A 17,403-nucleotide genomic window follows, 5' to 3' on the forward strand; every position below is an offset into this window, starting at 1 on the left:
GAGGAACTGGGAATAAGGGATGGCATTTTTGCAAGAGGTAGGGTGGGAAGAGGTGTAATCCAGGTAGCTGTGGGAGTCGGTGGGTTTGTAAAAAATGTCATTGTCAAGTCGGCCGTCATTAATGGAGATGGAGAGGTCCAGGAAGGGGAGGGAGGTGTCAGAGATGGTCCAGGTAAATTTGGGGACATTGGGGAGACTGGACACCTCCTAGCAGAGCGCTTTAGGGAACGTCTCCGGGACACCTGCACCAATCAACCACACCGCCCCGTGGCCCAACATTTCAACTTCCCCTCCCACTCTGCCGAGGACATGGAGGTCATGGGCCTCCTTCACCGCCGCTCCCTCACCGCCCGACGCCTGGAGGAAGAGCGCCTCATCTTCTGCCTTGGAACACTTCAACCCCAGGACATCGATGTGGACTTCACCAGTTTCTTCATTTCCCCTTCCCCCACCTCACCCCAGTTCCAAATTTCCAGCTAAGCACTGTCCCCATGACCTGTCTACCTGCCTACCTTCTTTTCCACCTATCCACTCCACTCTCTGTCCTATCACCTTCATCCCACCCCCATCCACCCTATCCATGCCCCTCATAATTTGATATACATTTATCCAGTCAGCCCTCAGTCTCTGAAGCTCTAGCTAAAACAATCCAAGATTGTTCAACCTCTCCCTATAGCTAATTCATTTCAGGCAATATCCTGTTGCACCCTCTCCAAAGCCTCCACATCCTTCCTATAGTGTGGGGACCAGAACTGCACACAGTTCTCCAAATATGGCCTGGCTAAAGTCTTATAAAGCTGCATTGTGACTTGTCAATTTTGATACTCAGTGTCCCACCTGATGAAAGCAAAATGCTATATGCTTTCTTTACCACCTTATCCACTTACGTTGCCACTGAAAGGGACCAATGGACTTGCACACCGAGACCCCTCTGTACATGAATGTTCTTAAGGGTTCTGCCATTTACAGTATACTTTCCTCTTGGCATTTAACCTTCCAAAATATATCACGTCACATTTGTCTCTGGATTAAATTCCAAGTGCCATTTTTCTGCCCAACTTTCCAACTGATCTGTATCTTTTGACAACCTTTGCACGATCCACAACTCCACCAATTGTTGTGTCATCTACAAACTTACTAATCAGACCACCTACATTTTCATCTGAACCATTTATATCAATTACAAACAACAGAGGTCCCAGTACTGATCCTTGCGGAACATCACTGGTCACAGACCTCCAGTGTGAAAAACACCTCCACAACTACTGTTTGTCTTCTGTAGCTAAGCCAGTTTTGTCTCTAATTCACTGTGGATCCCGTGTGACCAGGCACCAGCCTGTCATGCGAGACCTTGTCGAAAGCTTTAGTAAAGTCCATGCGGGCTACATTCATTGCTGTACACTCATCAATCATCTTTGTCACTTTTTCAAAAAACTAAAATTTGTGACACAAATCCTCCCCCGCACAATGCCATATTGACTGTGTCCGAAATGTTGAGTCTCCTGCTCCTTGGATGTGGCCTGACCTGCTGTACTTTTCCAGCACCACACTTTTTGACTCTGACTTTCCAGCATCTGCAGTCCTCACTTTCTCCTATCCTTAAAAAGTCCAGCCTCCAGACGTGAGTCAATCCTGTCCCTGAGAACCTCCTCCAATAATTTCACAACCACTGATCTGAGGTTCACCAGCCTACAATTTCCCGTTTAATGCCTGTTGCCTTTCTTAAACAATGGAACAACATTAGCTATTCTGTAGTCTTCTGGAACCTTGCCTGTGGCTAAAGAGGATTCAAAGATCTCAGTCAATGTCCCAAAAGTTTGTTTGCTTGCCCCCTTCAGTATCCTGGGATAGATCCCATCAGGCCCTGGAGACTTATCTGCATTAATGTTTTTCAAGACCCCCAACATTTCCTCATTCTTAATATTGACACAGTGTAGAGTATCAACATAGCCCCTTCCGAATCTTACCATCATCCATGACGTAAAGTACATAGTGTTAAAGGTTTAGATGGAGAGGAATTTGTTAAATGCGTACAAGACAATTTTTTGATTTTCTGATGTGGATGTACCTACAAGAGAAGGTGCAAAACTTGACCTACTCTTTGGAAATAAGGCAGGGCAGGTGACTGAGGTGTCAGTGGGGGGGGCACTTTGGGGCCAGCGACCATAATTCTATTAGTTTTAAAATAATGATGTAAAAGGATAGACCGGATCTAAAAGTTGAAGTTCTAAATTGGAGGAAGGCTAATTTTGATGGTATTGGACAAGAACTTTTAAAAACTGTAGCAAACCAGTCTAATCAGCACCTGGAGATCTTTATGATCCCTCTGAAAAAAACCAAGGACACAGTATCCGAGAAAAGGAGCAGCTTTTAGAAAAAAAAACAGCTTTGTGACAGCTTGAAACACCATAGCACAAAGACAAATGCTGGAAAGTGGGATTTGTATAGATCACTGCTTGACCAAAGGTTCATTGGGCCAAAGGTTCTTTCTCTGTGCTGTTCAAGTCTTTGATTTTTATTGTTGCATGTACCTAGGTACAGTGAAACGTTTTGTTTTGCATACAGTACAGGCAGATCATCACATACGAAGATCATTGGGTGATTCAACAGAGCGAGGAATACAATGTTTCAGCTGCAAAGATGGTGCACTAAAAGCAAGGTCAACACTAGATTTGAAATTGGAGAGATCCTTTCAGAAGTCTAACAACAGCGGGGAGAGAAACTGTTCTTGAAACTACTGCTACATGTATTTATGACTGTGTGGTTGGCTCTTAACTGGATTGACTGAGCAAACCACTCAGAGTAAATTTGGCAACAAATGCCGGTTTTGCATGTGATGACCACATATCGGGGAAAATTAAAGAAAATAAAGCAATAAATGATTCAATCAATCAATCAATTCGTGCAAAAACGCACGTATGTTGTATTTACAACTGCAATAAAACTTGGGAAATCAAAGATCACTGAGCTACACTCACATTACAATTTGGGTCAAAGCATGAAATTTAAAGAAAACGAACTGAGACAGCGTGTGGTCTCTCCAAACCCCGGTGGGGAGGGGGTTCAGTATAAAGAGACAGAGTTGGTCTTCCCCTTGTCGCTTTTGTGGGTTACATTGGCTACGTAGCCCTAGATTTGGAAGAACAGTCCAGACCCACAGGAACTTCGACAGAGACAAGTAGGCGCTATATCATTGCAGCTCAAGGCGGCTACTGTAATGAGAAGGGGAGGGGGCAGCGCGAGGGAGGAGGAGAGAATTTGGAGCGGAGATTTCGGAGTTTGAATAAAAACGGGGAGGAAGGAGCGGTTGGGAGGAAACATCTTCAGAAGGTGAAGAGGGAGACGGAGGTAAATCTGGTGGTTGAGAAATCCCAGAGGGAGGGGGTGGGGGAGAGGGAGAGGGAGAGGAGGGGGGAAAGAAAGGGAGAGGAGGGGGGAGAGAAAGAGAGAGAGGGAGAGAAGGGGGGAGAGAGAAAGAGAAAGAGAGAGAGAGGGGGATACACAGATGCAGCCCTGGCCAGCACCAGAAAATTTGAGTAAGACACCAGGATAACACTGTCAGCTTTCTGTGAGTGAAAAGAGGCATTCTTCAAAGGGTTGAAGGAAAAAATACTGGCCCTGGGGAGAAATGTTTGAGACAGTAGTTCCACTCTGGAAATGACACTTGTGTGATCTTGCCATCCAGCTGCGTTGTTTCAATGGATCGGGAAGTTTTCAGTGAAATCACAATCAACATGGGGGGCGGGGGGGGGGTTTGATCCATTTGGTTGAGATCAAGATCTTATTAAAGATAAGTTCCAGGCTCTCAACATTGTTGAAGCTAAATGGTTTTTGACAGTGAATAAGGACTGAAATACTTTTTCTCTTTTTTATTCCCCCAAAACTTTCTTCCTTTTTGGGAATTCCCTTTTAGTGGGCTTTGTACGATGTGATTGAAACGGTCTGGGACTATAACCTTTTTCCCACTTGGCCTCTTGTCAGTGAAAGGGATGGGTGGATGGGTGAACTTTGAGTCATTTAATATCGGGGGTATATCTTTCACTTTCGCTGCATTTCCCACCTAAGGTAAAAGAAATACCTGGAGGAACTCAGCAGGTCTGGCAGGATTCGTGGAGAGAGAGTCAGAGTTAATGTTTCCAGTCCAATGTGACTCAGTTTTTATAATTGGGCTTTTTATTTTGTAAATGCAGAACTCCAGCAAATACCTTTTAAATACCAAAGAGAGATTCAGCCAAAAGACAAATGTTTCACCTTCAATAGCAGTAATGAAATGTCACTTGTCAAACCCAATCTTTCAGCAGTGAACAGATAGCTGTTAGATTATCATCTCCTGCTTGTTCTGAACAAACTGCTCACCTTGTGGGCCACACTAATAGGTGCTCTTTTTCTCTTCCCTTCAGAGTTTCGATCTTTCTACGTTGAGCTGTTAGTTTGAAACGATGAGTTTGAAAAACAAATTGATGCACGAGGTGCACGCTGACACTCCAATGAAGGCAACATCAAAAGTCTCAATTGTGGGCGCTGGACAGGTCGGCATGTCGTGTGCGATTTCCATTCTACAGCAGGTAAACGGTCTGACATTCATTACTCCGTGAAGCACTTTTCCTCAACAATCACTACACCAGTGCTTCTTTGTAAATTTTGTGCTTTCAACAACATTCAAATTGAAAATAAGGTCGGTGGACTTTGATTTTCCAGGTCTATTGCTGTTGTAAATGCAACTTATGTGCCTTAATTTATTGGGGTTTCTTTTCTTCAATCTTTCACCAAAATGTAGTCATGTTTTAAATGTGGTGCCTGTTTTACTTCCCAGTGATATATAGTTTGTTCCGTCGTGGCAGCTTAACCCTGGAATTTAAAAATAAATCGTTAGTAATGGTGACATTGAAATTGCTAGATACCATAAACACCATCTATTTCACTTGTGTCCTTTTCGGGGATGAAATCTGCCATCCTTACCTGGTCTGGCCTACAATGTGACTCTAGACTCACAGAAATGGATTGACTGTTAACTGGTCTCTGAAATGTTTTTGAAAGGCACTCATTTCTGTTCAAGGCAGGTGGTGCATTTCCACATTCCTCAATGCTAATTGGGAAATATATTTTAAAAAAACTTGCATTTATAGATTTGGTGTGATGTGCCAAAATGCTTCCGCCGATCGCTGTAAATACCGCAAGGTTTGTGAAGGTTTGTAGCTCAGGTTGAGGTTGGAGGTCGCCACTGATGATGTTACCTAGCCAGGTAATGAAACATCTGGATATCAAACCTACAGCTCAGCGAGCAAACCTACACCCTAAAGCTGTAAATACTTTTGAAGTGCAGCAACTGTCGCCAAGTGAGAAAAGGTTGTACTCCGTTTGTGCACAGTAAGCTGATATAGACAGCACTAAAATGAGTGCATAACTGCAATGGATTATTTTTTTTCAGTTCACAGGAAGTGGGTGTCTTTGGTAAGGCTGGCATTTGACACCTATCTCTAAATCTCCTTGAACTGAGGGGCTTCCTTGGCCATTTCAGAAGGCAGTTAGGAGTCAATCACACTGTTGCAGGTCTGGACTTGCATGTAAGCCAGACCAGGTAAGGGCAGCAGATTTCCTTCCCCAAAATATATTAGTGAATCAAATGGGCTTTTGGGATAATCAATAATAGCTTCATGATCACAAACATTTGAGATGAGCTTCATGTTCCATATTTTAAGAACGACTGTGTTTGGATTTGAACCCACATCCCCAGGACATTAGCTTGGGCCTCTGAATTACTAGGGCAGTGACATTTGCACCACAACACCAACTCCCCTATGTGGACAGTGCTGCAAAATCAATACTTTTCATTCACTCAGTTAAAAACAGCAACAACATTCAGCAGGCAAACCTACAGACACTTTAAACAATACAGCCTTATGGTCTAAATGATAAACAAGAGTAGTATCACCAATGTTGCATGGACTTGATAGGCTGCATGGCCTCCTGTGTTGTCATGACTACACGAATATATATTTAACATATAGCAAGAATGTTGAACACTGTTTGAATCAGCATTTTCCAAATATGAAGTCTGTTTTTGTTTTGCTTCCTGTAGCATATCGCTGATGAGCTGGCTCTCGTTGATAGAGTGGCAGACAAACTGAGGGGTGAAGCTCTGGATTTGCTACATGGTAGCCTCTTTCTGAAATCCAAAATTTCAGCAGACACAGGTCAGTGATGGAGCATGGAATTTATTATGACGTTGAATTTGTGTGAAAATATAATTTTACTTCTTTTGCATTTTAATTTCATCTTTGGCTCAGAAATTGCTCATCAAACATCCCCACCAACTGAATATGATACAAATCTTCCTTTGACATGCGTTTCCTGCCAGCCTGTTGTGTCATGTGTTTTTATACCCACATTTATATTGGAAACTGGAACATAGGAACAGGTGTAGGATAGATAATGGGTGACTGAGTCAACATGGCGTTCAACTGTAAAAAATGTCTTTACAGGAAAAATATAACCATAGTATCTAAAAATATCACAAATTGCCTAGCAACAATTGAGGCCAGGGGATGGATGTCTTTTTCCACTCATTCAATCACTCAGGTGATTTGTCACCATGCCAACTATTGAGTCTGTTCCATCATTCAGTGAGTCCATGGCTGGTCTGTGGCCTAACTCCATATGCAGAGGATCCTCAATGATCCAGCATTCGATTAACCGAACTTCAGGTGATCCGAACAAAATTGCAAGGTCCTGATGCGTGGCTAACTATGTTATCCGGCATCGATTATCAGACATTCCGTTAACTGAACACAATACTCCCCCGCCCGTGTCCTTCAGATAATCGAGGTTCCCCTGTACCTCCTTTTGCCCATAACTGTTGGTAGATTTTTGTTAACCAAAAGCTATCTATCTCAGATTTAGACTTAACAACTGATCCAGTATCCAGTGCCATCATGGAAGAGAGTACCAAATCTCTACTAGCCTTTGTGTGTAGAAGTGCTTTCTAATATCTCTCCTGAATGGTCCGGCCCTAATACTCGGACTGAGATCCTGCTCATATAAATTTTGTCATCTTCTGTTACAGTGAATATGGTGCACTATTTCCCCCACCCCTCTTCCATCAAATTGGCCTGTGTCGACCACTGCATCCTCCCATCTACTTTTGAAGCAGTCCCTTTTGTTTTCTTCAAATTCAAATGGACAGCTTCCCATCTTACACTTTAAATAACATCATGCTCATCAAAGCCTTCTATTGCTGTTGGTATTGTACACCCTCCCATCTTCCATTCACATGTCACCCTGTGCTCACTGACCAGCAGAAGGCTGGGGGAATGGTGACAAACAGTAAACTGCTGATGGTAGGAGCCCATTTCGTTTGCTGTTTTGGGACATGTTTTGCATTTTGGTTCACTTTCTGTTGATAAGTGAAGCAAATTTCTGCTCCATTGCAATTCAGTAAATGTTTTGGTGACACCATCAGCCAGAATAACATTGCAAGATGCAAAATTCTGTAAAATCATGAAATTCACTCACAGGATGTTGATAGCTCTGGCTAAGCCAGCATTTGTTGCCCATTCCTAATGGCCCAGAGGGCAGTTAAGAGTCAACCACATAGACCAGACCAGGTAAAGACAGCAGATTCCCTTTCCTCATGGGCTTTAATGAACCAAATGAGTTTTTCTAACAATTAATTCATGGTAATTATTAGACTCTTACTTCCAGATTTTTTTTTCCATTGAATTCAATTCCACCATCTGTCATTGTGGGATTTGAACCTGGGTTCCCAGACATGAGCTGAGTTTCTGAATTAATAGTCTAGCGTTAATGCCACAAAGCCATTGCCTTCCCTCTATTATGTACACCGAGTTCTTCGTAATATCTGTTCCAAGCCCTGTTGTCAGGAAGTTAACTTGTGTTATTCCCACAAGGTTAGATCAAAGTTCGATAAAAGGAAGGAATGTGAGTCAGTCCTGAAGAAGGGTTACACCTGAAACCTGATGGCTTGCTGTGTTCTTCCAGCCCCCCTGCTTGCCTACTCTAGATAAGGCTGGAAGGGCTGAGTGGTCTACTTCTGCTCCCATTTCAAATGTGCTTTTGTTTTCTATTAATTTAATTTCAAGTAATATCTGGGTTAACATTTACATGAAACATTTTATGTGCCACAGAAGGTTTTCCCCGATATTCTTTCAATGCCAGAGCTGAAGTTTTGATATCCCATCTTGTTAAAACTCAGGACCAGTCATATTGTGTTCTCCTGCGCTGTCTCCAGTGGTTTGCTTGTTTTTGTCAAAGCAACTGAGAATTGGCGAGCCCTGAACAACCTCTGGAGATTTCTCCAGCTATATGCTTAAGCAATGTATTTACTTCTTCCATTGGTTTCAGGTGCAGTCATGAATCAACCATCACTCCCAAGTCCCTGTGCAAGACTACCTCTATCCAATTCAATAGTTGGCACAGTGACAAATCACCTGGATAATTGAATGAGTGGGAAAAAAAGACATTCATTCCATGGCCTGAATTGTTGCTAGACAATTTGTGATATTTTTAGGTGCTGTGGTTATATTTTTCCTGTTAAGACTTTTTTTATAGTTGAACGTGATGTTGACTCAGTCATCCATTATCTATCCTTATTATTTCTGTAATATCATTACCTGCTGTGGACTTTCCTGATACAATGTTTGAATGTTCTGTTATAGAGTTTTCTCTTGATTAATGGGGTGTGACTTTCACTGGGACCTTAAAACGGAATGGGAACTGGGAGAAGGGATGCAATCCCCTCGGGAAAGGTGTGACAAAACTATTAATTCTGAAGCTGCTCAAAGGAACAATTCCAAAATTGGGTGGCATGGTGGATGGCACTGCTACCTCACAGCGCCAGGGACCTGGGTTCGATTCTCAGCTTGGGTGACTGTCTGTGTGGAGTTTGTATGTTCTCCCCGTGTCTGCGTGGGTTTTCTCAGAGTGCTCCAGTTACCTCCCACAATCCAAAGATGTGCAGGTTAGGTGAATTGGCCATGATCAATTGTCCATAGTCAGGGGTAAATATAGGGTGGGGGAATGGGTCTGGGTGGGTTACTCTTTGGAGGGTCGGTGTGGACTTGTTGGGCTGAAGGGCTTGTTTCTACACTGTAGTTAATCTAACCTGAAAGCACAGAGAAAAGTTTGTTCATTGTTGATAATGTTTTGTTGAACAATGTATTCACACAGTAATCAAGCTGTGAAATACAATATGGTAAGCAGCAGCTCTGTGCTGTAACTCTAGTCATGGAGTTACACAGAACAAAACCTTTCAGTTCAATTCCTGTACGCTGACCAGACATCCCAATCTGACATAGTCCCATTTGCCAGCATTTAACCCATATCCCTCTAAACACATCCAGACACCTTTTAAATGTTGTCATGGTACCAGCCTCCACCACATCCTCTGGCAGCTTATTCCACACACAACCCCTCAGGTCCTTTTTAAATCTTTCCTTTCTCATCTTAAACCTGTGCCTTCTAGTTTTGGACTCTGCTATCCTAGGATAAAGACCTTGGTTGTTCAGCCTAACCATGCCCCTCTCAATCTTCTAAACCTTTATAAAATCACCCCTCAGCCTTCGACGCTCCAGGGAAGAAAGCTGCAGCTTATCCAGCCTCTCATAGAATATAGAACAATACAGTGGAGTTCAGGCCCTTTGGCCCTTGATGTTGCACCGACCTGTGAAACCAATCTGAAGCCCATCTAACCTACACTATTCCATTCTCGTCCATATGCCAATCCAATGACTATTTAAATGCCCTTAAAGTTGGTGAATCTACTACCGTTGCAGGCAGTGCATTCCATGCCCCAACTGCTCTCTGAGTAAAGAGACTACCCCGATATCTGTCCTATATCTATCACCCCTCAATTTAAAGCTACATCCCCTAATGCTAGCCATCGCCATCTGAGGAAAAAGGCTCTCACTGTCCACCCTATCTAACCCTCTGATTATCTTGTCTGTCACAATTAAGTCGCCACTCAACCTTCTTCTCTGTAACAAAAACAGCCTCAAGTCCCCCAGCCTTTCCTCATAAGACCTTCCCTCCATACCAGGCAACATCTGAGTAAATCTCCTCTGAACCTTTTCCAAAGCTTCCCCATTCTTCCTGTAATGCAGTGACCAGAACTGCACACAGTACTCCAAGTGTGGTCGCACCAGAGTTTTGTACAGCTGCAGCATGACCTTGTGGCTCCAAAACTCAATCCTTCTACCAATAAAAGCTAACACACTGGATGTCTTCTCAATAACATGATCAACTTTCAGGGATCCTTTCCCCTAGTCTCTGGAACTTTTCGGAGGCCTATTTAAAACTCCCAACAGAGTGACCTCTCCTTTTCCTGATTCTAACCTGAGCCCATACTAGCTCAGTAGACGAGTCCTCATCAAATTCCTTTCTGCCACAGTAATACTGTCTTTGACTAACAATGCCACACCTCCCCCTCTTTTACCACCTTCCTTGTTCTTACTGAACCATCTAAATCCCGGAACCTGCAAGAACCATTCCTGTCCCTGCTCTACCCATGTCTCTGAAATGGCCACAACATCTAAGTCCCAGGTATAAACCCGTGATGCAAGTTCACCCACCTTATTCCAGATGCTCCTGGTGTTGAAGTAGACACATTTCAAACCTGGCTGCCAGTACACTCCTGTGACCTTGAAACCTTAATCATGACCTCTCTACTCTCGACCTCCTGGACACTGGAGCTATAATTCAGGTTCCCATCCCCTGCTGAATTAGTTTAAATCCTCCCAAAGAGCATTAGCAAACGTCCCCACCCAGAACATTGGTACCCCTCTGGTTCAGGTGTAGACCATCCTGTTTGTAGAGATCCCACCTACCCTAGAATGAGCCCCAAGTATCCAGGTATCTGAATCCCTCCCTCCTGTACCATCCCTGTTGCCACATGTTCAGCTCCTCTCTCTCCCTGTTCCTTGCCTCGTAAGCACATGGCACGGGTAACAAACCAGAGATGAAAACTCAGTTTGTTCTCGCTCTCCTTATAACTCAAACACTCCAATCCTGGCAACATCCTGGTAAATCTTTTTTGCATCCTTTCAAGTTGAACAACATCTTTCCTGCTCCTTTGAACAATATTGGAAGTGTGTATTTTACAAAGCGATCTGGTGGTGTGGTATTGCAAGGAGCAGAAGGTGTGGATTTGAACTGTCACATTCATGTTATTTATAATGGAATATTTGGGGAAAGGAGTCAGTGCATTCAAGTCTTTCTCTTTAGTTTTGAAAACAGCTATTTTTTAATCTGAATGTCTGTCTCTTTCTTTGACCATTGTGCAGACTTTCTGGTTACGGAAGATTCCAAGATCTGCATCATCTGTGCTGGTGTAAGACAGGCAGTAGGGGAAGTCAAAAGGAGACAGCTGCAGAAAAATGTAGCTACCTACAAGGAGATCATCCCTCAGCTGGTTAAGCACAGTCCAAATGCTGTTTTGCTAATTGTTACTAATCCAGGTAAAGTTTAAAATGATTAAAAGATATGTCTGTAGCTGTATATGTGACACCCTGGTAAGTTAACCCACAGAACTGAATAATATTGTGCAGAGTACAGTGGGTTCTGAAAATCTGGAATAAAAACAGAAATTGTTGGAGAAATTCAGCAGATGTGGCAGTGTCTGGAGAGAGAAAAACAGATTAATAAAACATAGAACATTACAGCGCAGTACAGACCCTTCGGCCCTCGATGTTGCGGCCACCTGTCAAACCAATCTGAAGCCCACCTAACCTACACTATTCCATTCTCATCAATATGTCTACCCAATGGCTATTTAAATGCCCCTAAAGTTGGTGAGTCTACTACTGTTGCAGGCAGGCCGTTCCATGCCCCTACTAATCTCTGAGTAAAGAAAGTACCTCTGACATCTGTCCTATATCTACCACCCCTCAATTTAAAGCTTTGTCCTCTCATGCTAGCCATCACCATCCAAGAAAAAGGCTCTCCCTGTCCACCCTATCTGACCCTCTGATTATCTTATATATCTCAATTAAATCACCTCTCAACCTTCTTCTCTCTAACAAAAACAGCCTCCAGTCCCTCCGTCTTTCCTCGTAAGACCTTCCCTCTCTACCCGGCAAATTCCAAGTAAATCTCCTCTGAACCCTTTCCAAAGCTTTCGCATCCTTCCCATAATGCGATGACCAGAACTGTACACAACACTCCAAGTGCAGCCACACCAGAGTTTTGTACAGTGGCAGCATGACCTCATAGCTTCGAAACTCAGTCCTTCTACCAATAAACGGAAATTGCTTTTGTAACATACTCTGTCATTAACTACCCTCCGGCTATGATCCTATTAATAGCAATTGCAATGAAGAGCAAAAATATTAAATAGTTTGTGATACTTGTTGACGGAAAAGCACTGCCTCAGAAAGGAGGTCTTATGATGCAGGGGGTAATGTCTCTACCTCTGGACCAGAAGTTCCAGGTTCAGATCCCACATCAAGACTTGATGGTTGTGTCATATCACAAGCAACAAGTTTAGTTGTCATTCTGAATCTTGCTGATATCAAGTGGTAACAGTGAGAGAGGTCCTTTTGGCTTGCAAGCACTTTTCCTTCCTCCAGGTTCTTTCAGAGGAGGCACAATGTGATTGAAATACTAACTGTAAAATCTCTTACTTACCGCTGAAGAGTAGCAGCTTACAGCAACTGAGAGGAGAAAATAACTGGTTTCTTCAGGCTTCCGATATTCTTATTGTAGACAGGGAGAGATGCTGTCTGACCTCCCAGAGGATCTGAAGGCTTCTCTATAAAGCTGTTGGGGACCAATCAAACCATTGTTGTCAGGCTGATGACCTTTAGGATTGATAACTGGTCACAATCACTTAAACCGATCTTGTTCATATCCACCTGTCACTTTCATATACCCCCTAGTGCTGGGACCATTGCAGCCAGTGTTTTATAGAGCTTGAACAAAGCAGCAGTGTAAACATCACACACATTGAGCGTAAGTAATCACAGTCAGCAATTCCTTCCATAGTCCTTGGTTTTACAACAGTCTTTGTTTCGCCGTTTTAGCCCATAACCACATATACAGAAAATGAAATGATAATCTTTACCCCACACCATTTATAATGAAATCTCTACAGACCATGATCAAAGTCTATCTGTCTCTTTCACTCATTATTAACATGTGCTACTAGTATTTAAATGTTTTTGTTTAGACAGTGAGATCAGGGGATATTCAGCCAGAAAATGAAATCTTTCTCGCATGTCAACATTTCAGTTTTATCTGGTTTACAATTACAGGAGAAGTTTTATTTTCTCTGGGCTTTTGTTTTGCTTTCCAGTGGATATCATGACCTATGTCGCCTGGAAACTGAGTGGCTTCCCAAAGCACCGTGTGATTGGCACAGGCACAGACTTGGACACTGCTAGATTTCGCTTCTTATTGGGTGCAAAGCTGAGGATTAATCCAGTCAGTGTCCACGCCTACATCATTGGTGAACAAGGAGATGAAAGTGGTATGTAGTCACCAGCTGCTAGTTTGGCAAAATATTCAGAAAGTCTGTGTGTGTCAGCTGAGTCCCACACTTTGTTCTAAATTAACAACGTAAATTGCACTTGTCTTGGCACTATAGTTTGTTTGTTTAGATTTCATGCAAAGCGTTTCTGAAATATATGATTTGATATATTGCATAAACATCATTTCAAATTAAATTTTATTGTTAAGTAAACTCAAGTACTGGAGTACAGTAAAAAGTGTATAAATTTGTCATTCTCTGGCACCATCTTTAGATATTTAAATAAAAAAGCTGAAATAAAAGAAACTGACCCAAAAGGAAAGGAAGATGTCCAGATCTTAAAGTCTTATCTCTGTAAAGGTAAACCTCAGGTCTCTGCCAGCTCCCGATGATGTAGGCACCCCGGCCTAGCCACGGCCTGGGGCCTTGGACAGCCTGAGGCCTGCTCCTCTATTGACGGGAGTAGCCCTGTATGCAGACCTCGTCCTAGTGCTGCTGGCACCTTAGTGCTGCCCCCTAGAGCATGCTCCTCAATCGCAGGAGTTGCATCCATTACTGCTGCTGCTGCTCCCTGGAACATCATTTGTACCATTGGCACTTTTTACCCCAGGACTATCAGAGAATCTCTACGGTGCAGATCGAGGTCGCTTGACCTACTGACTCTATACTCACCCTCCAAAGAGCATCTCTGTAACCCTAACACTATGACTAATCCACCTAATCTGCACTGTGGGAGGAAACCGGATCACCCGGAGGAAACCCACGCAGACACAGGGAGAATGTGCAAACTCCACACAGGCTTAGACTGGAATCAAACCCAAGTCCCTAGTGCCGTGAGGCAGCAGTGCTGTCAAGAGAAATAGGAACAGAGGTAGGAAGTTCAAGCCCTTGAGCCTGCTCTGCCATTTTTGATGAGACATTCTTCACATCCATTTTCCTGCCCTTTCCCTGTAACCCTTAATTCCCCGACTGATCAAGAATCTCTCTATCTTAGCCTTAAATATACACAAGGACTCTGTCCCCACAGCTTTCTGTGGCAAGAAGCTCCAAAGACTCTCAACCCTCTTAGAGAAGAAATTCCTCCCCAAATCAGTCTTAAATTGGTGCCCCTTTATTCTGGGACTGTGCCTTCTGGCCCTAGAGTCTCCCATGAAGGGAAACATCCTCTCAGCATTTATCCTGTTAAGCCCCTTAACAATCCTCTATGTTTTAATAAGCTCACTTCTCATGTTTCTAAACTCCAGTGAGTAGAGTCCCAACCTGTTTCGTGTTTGCTCATAAGACAATCCCTCCATACTGTGGATCTTCCAGGTGAACCTTCTCTGAACTGCCTCCAATGAAATGAATTCTCTCCTTAAATAAGGGGACCAAAACTGCTCACAGTGCTCCAGATGTGGTCTCACCACCACCTTCCATCACCATCTTATACTCCAAACCCCCTGAAATACAGGCCGACATTCCATAAGCCTTTGTGATTACCTGCTGCACCTGTGTGTTAGCTTTCTGTGTTTTGTGCACATAAGATGAAGAGTCTTATCTCAATCAGTGGTAAGAAAATGGCACCTCCCAAGTCACCAAGTCAAATCGTATTTCTTGTTGGGTGATCAAAATGTTCAACAATGGTGGTCAGGAGAAGGAGTTGGAAACTAGATCATTCCTCACTTGTTGGGGAATGTGTATTCTGAGATGGTAAAGGGCTTTTGTCGTGGGGCAAAGAAAATCAGATCAGAAAAATTCCAAACACACAAATATAAAGTGCAGCTGAAACAATTATATTGATATTCACCTTTAAAATAATTTAGAGTAATGATTGCCAGTTGCCTAATAAAATGAAGAGCAAAACTCTAAAAGATGGAACATTCCTGAAAACTAATCTAACCATCTTTCAGCTGCTTCATCAATGACCTTCCCATCATAAGGTCAGAAGTGGGGATGTTCACCAGTGTTTGCACAAAGTTCAGCGCCATTCGCAACTCCTCAGATACTGAAGCAGGTCATGTCCAAATGCAGCAAGATCTGAATAAGATCCAGGCGTGGGCTGACAGGTGGCAAGTTACATTCGTGCCATGCAGGTGTTAGGCAATGACCATCTCTGACAAGAAATAATCTAAGCATCCTCCCCTTAATCTTCAAGGGCATTATCATTGCTGATCCCTCCACTATTTACAGCTACAGGGTCATGATTGACTATAAACTGAACTGAACAGCTATATAAATACCGCGGCTTGGAAATAGTTCCTCTTTTGTCTCCCCAGTGTCTTGCTACCATTTACAAGTCAGGAGTATAATAGAACACTCTTCACCTGTCTGGATGAGTGCAGCTCCAACAACACTCAAGCTTGATCCATTCAGAATTAGCCAGTCCACTTAATTGGGACCCTGTTAATGAGCTTCAACCTTTATCCCATTCACCCCCACCACACAGTGTGTACCATCCACAAGATGCACTGCAATAACTCATTTAAGTTCCTTTAACAGCACCTACCAGACTTGCATCATCTAGAAGCATAAGGGCAGCGGAATCATGGGAATGCCATCACCTGCAATTTCCCCTTCAAAACAATCAGCAACCTGACTTGGAAATATATTAGCGTTCCTTCAGTGACACTGGGTCCAAATTCTTGATCTCTGTCTCTAACAACACAAACTGACACCACACAGACAATAGCAGTTCAAGGTTGTGGTTCACCACTAACTAGAGGTGGGCCTCAGTGATTCGACTAGCCCAATATTTATTGCCCACGTCCTGTGAATGAATTAAAACGAAACTACTAAAGGTAAAATATCCCGAGAAATCATAAAGAGAAAACTTCATTTCACTTACTTTAAAAAGTGGATGTCAGCATTAATATTTATGGGATAAGTCTTAGCCATGAGTGAACTTTTCGATCACGGGAAGAATGATCTTCTACATAAAACTACTTTGCTGATAAAAATGTAAGAAACTCTTCCAGATTATTCTGAAGGGCTGGTTTGTATTTAATTGCTGTTAACTTGAAGCCTTACTCTGGAACCTCAGGAAAATAGAAAACTTCTTAAACTTCTCCTTTTGAGGCCATTGCAACAGATGAGAAAGTAATGATTATATTCTTGTGCTCTTTGACTCCTGTTCTGGTAAGTAGGTGGCAGCGTACCTTTGGACCAGGAGGCCCAGGTTCAAGTCCCACCTGCTCCAGAGGTATGTGTAATAACATCACAAACAGGTTGATTAGAAAATAGATTAAATAAAATAAAAGTTAAAAGGATACTTTTGGGGCCCTCTTGTGGCACAGTGGTAGTGTCCCTCCCCCTAAACTATGAGGCTAGGTTAGAACAAAGAACATTACAGCACAGGAACAGGCCCTTCGGCCCTCCATTGATCCAGATCCTCTATTTAAACCTGTCGCCTATTTTCTAAGGATCTGTATCTCTCTGCTTCCAGCCCATTCATATATCTGTCTCGATACATCTTAAATGATGCTATCGTGCCCGCCTCTACCATCTTCATTGGCAACGTGTTCCAGGCACCCACCACCCTCTGCGTAAAGAATGTTCCACGCATATTGTGTTGCGGCTGTACAGGACATTGATTAGGCTATTTTTGGGACATTGTGTGCAATTCTGATCTCCTTCCTGTTGGAAAGATGTTGTGAAACATGAAAGGTTCAGAAAAGATTTACAAGGATGTTCCCTGAGTTGGAAGATTTGAGCTACAGAGAGAGGTTGAATAGGCTGGGGCTGTTTTCCCCGGAGCGTCGGAGGCTGAGGGGTGACTTTATAGAGGTTTATAGGATAAATAGACAAAGTCTCTTCCCTGGGGTGGTGGAGTCCAGAACTAGAGGGCATAGGTTTAGGGTGAGAGGGGAAAGATATAAAAGAGACCTAAGGGGCAACATTTACACCCAGAAGGTGGTACGTGTATGGAATGAGCTGCCAGAAGAAGT

At 43.1% G+C, this 17,403-nt stretch overlaps 1 protein-coding gene and 1 long non-coding RNA gene across 4 annotated transcripts in view; one reads left to right on the plus strand and one right to left on the minus strand.

Annotated features, from left to right (window-relative positions):
- The first annotated feature begins 3,157 nt into the window (after positions 1 to 3,157).
- Positions 3,158 to 17,403, plus strand: part of LOC140493838 (L-lactate dehydrogenase A chain-like) — a 37,199-nt gene continuing 22,953 nt past the window's right edge. Inside the window, exons 1-5 of one of the 3 annotated variants that reach the window (XM_072592794.1) lie at positions 3,158 to 3,178; positions 4,401 to 4,565; positions 6,080 to 6,194; positions 11,298 to 11,471; positions 13,307 to 13,480. In XM_072592794.1, coding sequence (XP_072448895.1) covers positions 4,440 to 4,565; positions 6,080 to 6,194; positions 11,298 to 11,471; positions 13,307 to 13,480 — 589 coding nt within the window. In that variant the 5' untranslated portion in view covers positions 3,158 to 3,178; positions 4,401 to 4,439. Of the gene's footprint in view, positions 3,179 to 3,235; positions 3,349 to 3,528; positions 3,569 to 4,400; positions 4,566 to 6,079; positions 6,195 to 11,297; positions 11,472 to 13,306; positions 13,481 to 17,403 lie in introns of those variants that run through there. The other 2 variants (XM_072592792.1, XM_072592793.1) reach the window with 2 other exon arrangements.
- On the minus strand, positions 4,541 to 13,937 carry LOC140493840 (uncharacterized). The gene is made up of 3 exons (XR_011963777.1): positions 13,792 to 13,937; positions 12,640 to 12,771; positions 4,541 to 4,848 (listed from the first exon to the last, which is right to left on the minus strand). It is a non-coding gene; the product is annotated as an uncharacterized lncRNA (long non-coding RNA).

The sequence above is a fragment of the Chiloscyllium punctatum genome, chromosome 22 (genome assembly GCF_047496795.1).
Source record: "Chiloscyllium punctatum isolate Juve2018m chromosome 22, sChiPun1.3, whole genome shotgun sequence".
NCBI lineage: Eukaryota > Metazoa > Chordata > Chondrichthyes > Orectolobiformes > Hemiscylliidae > Chiloscyllium > Chiloscyllium punctatum.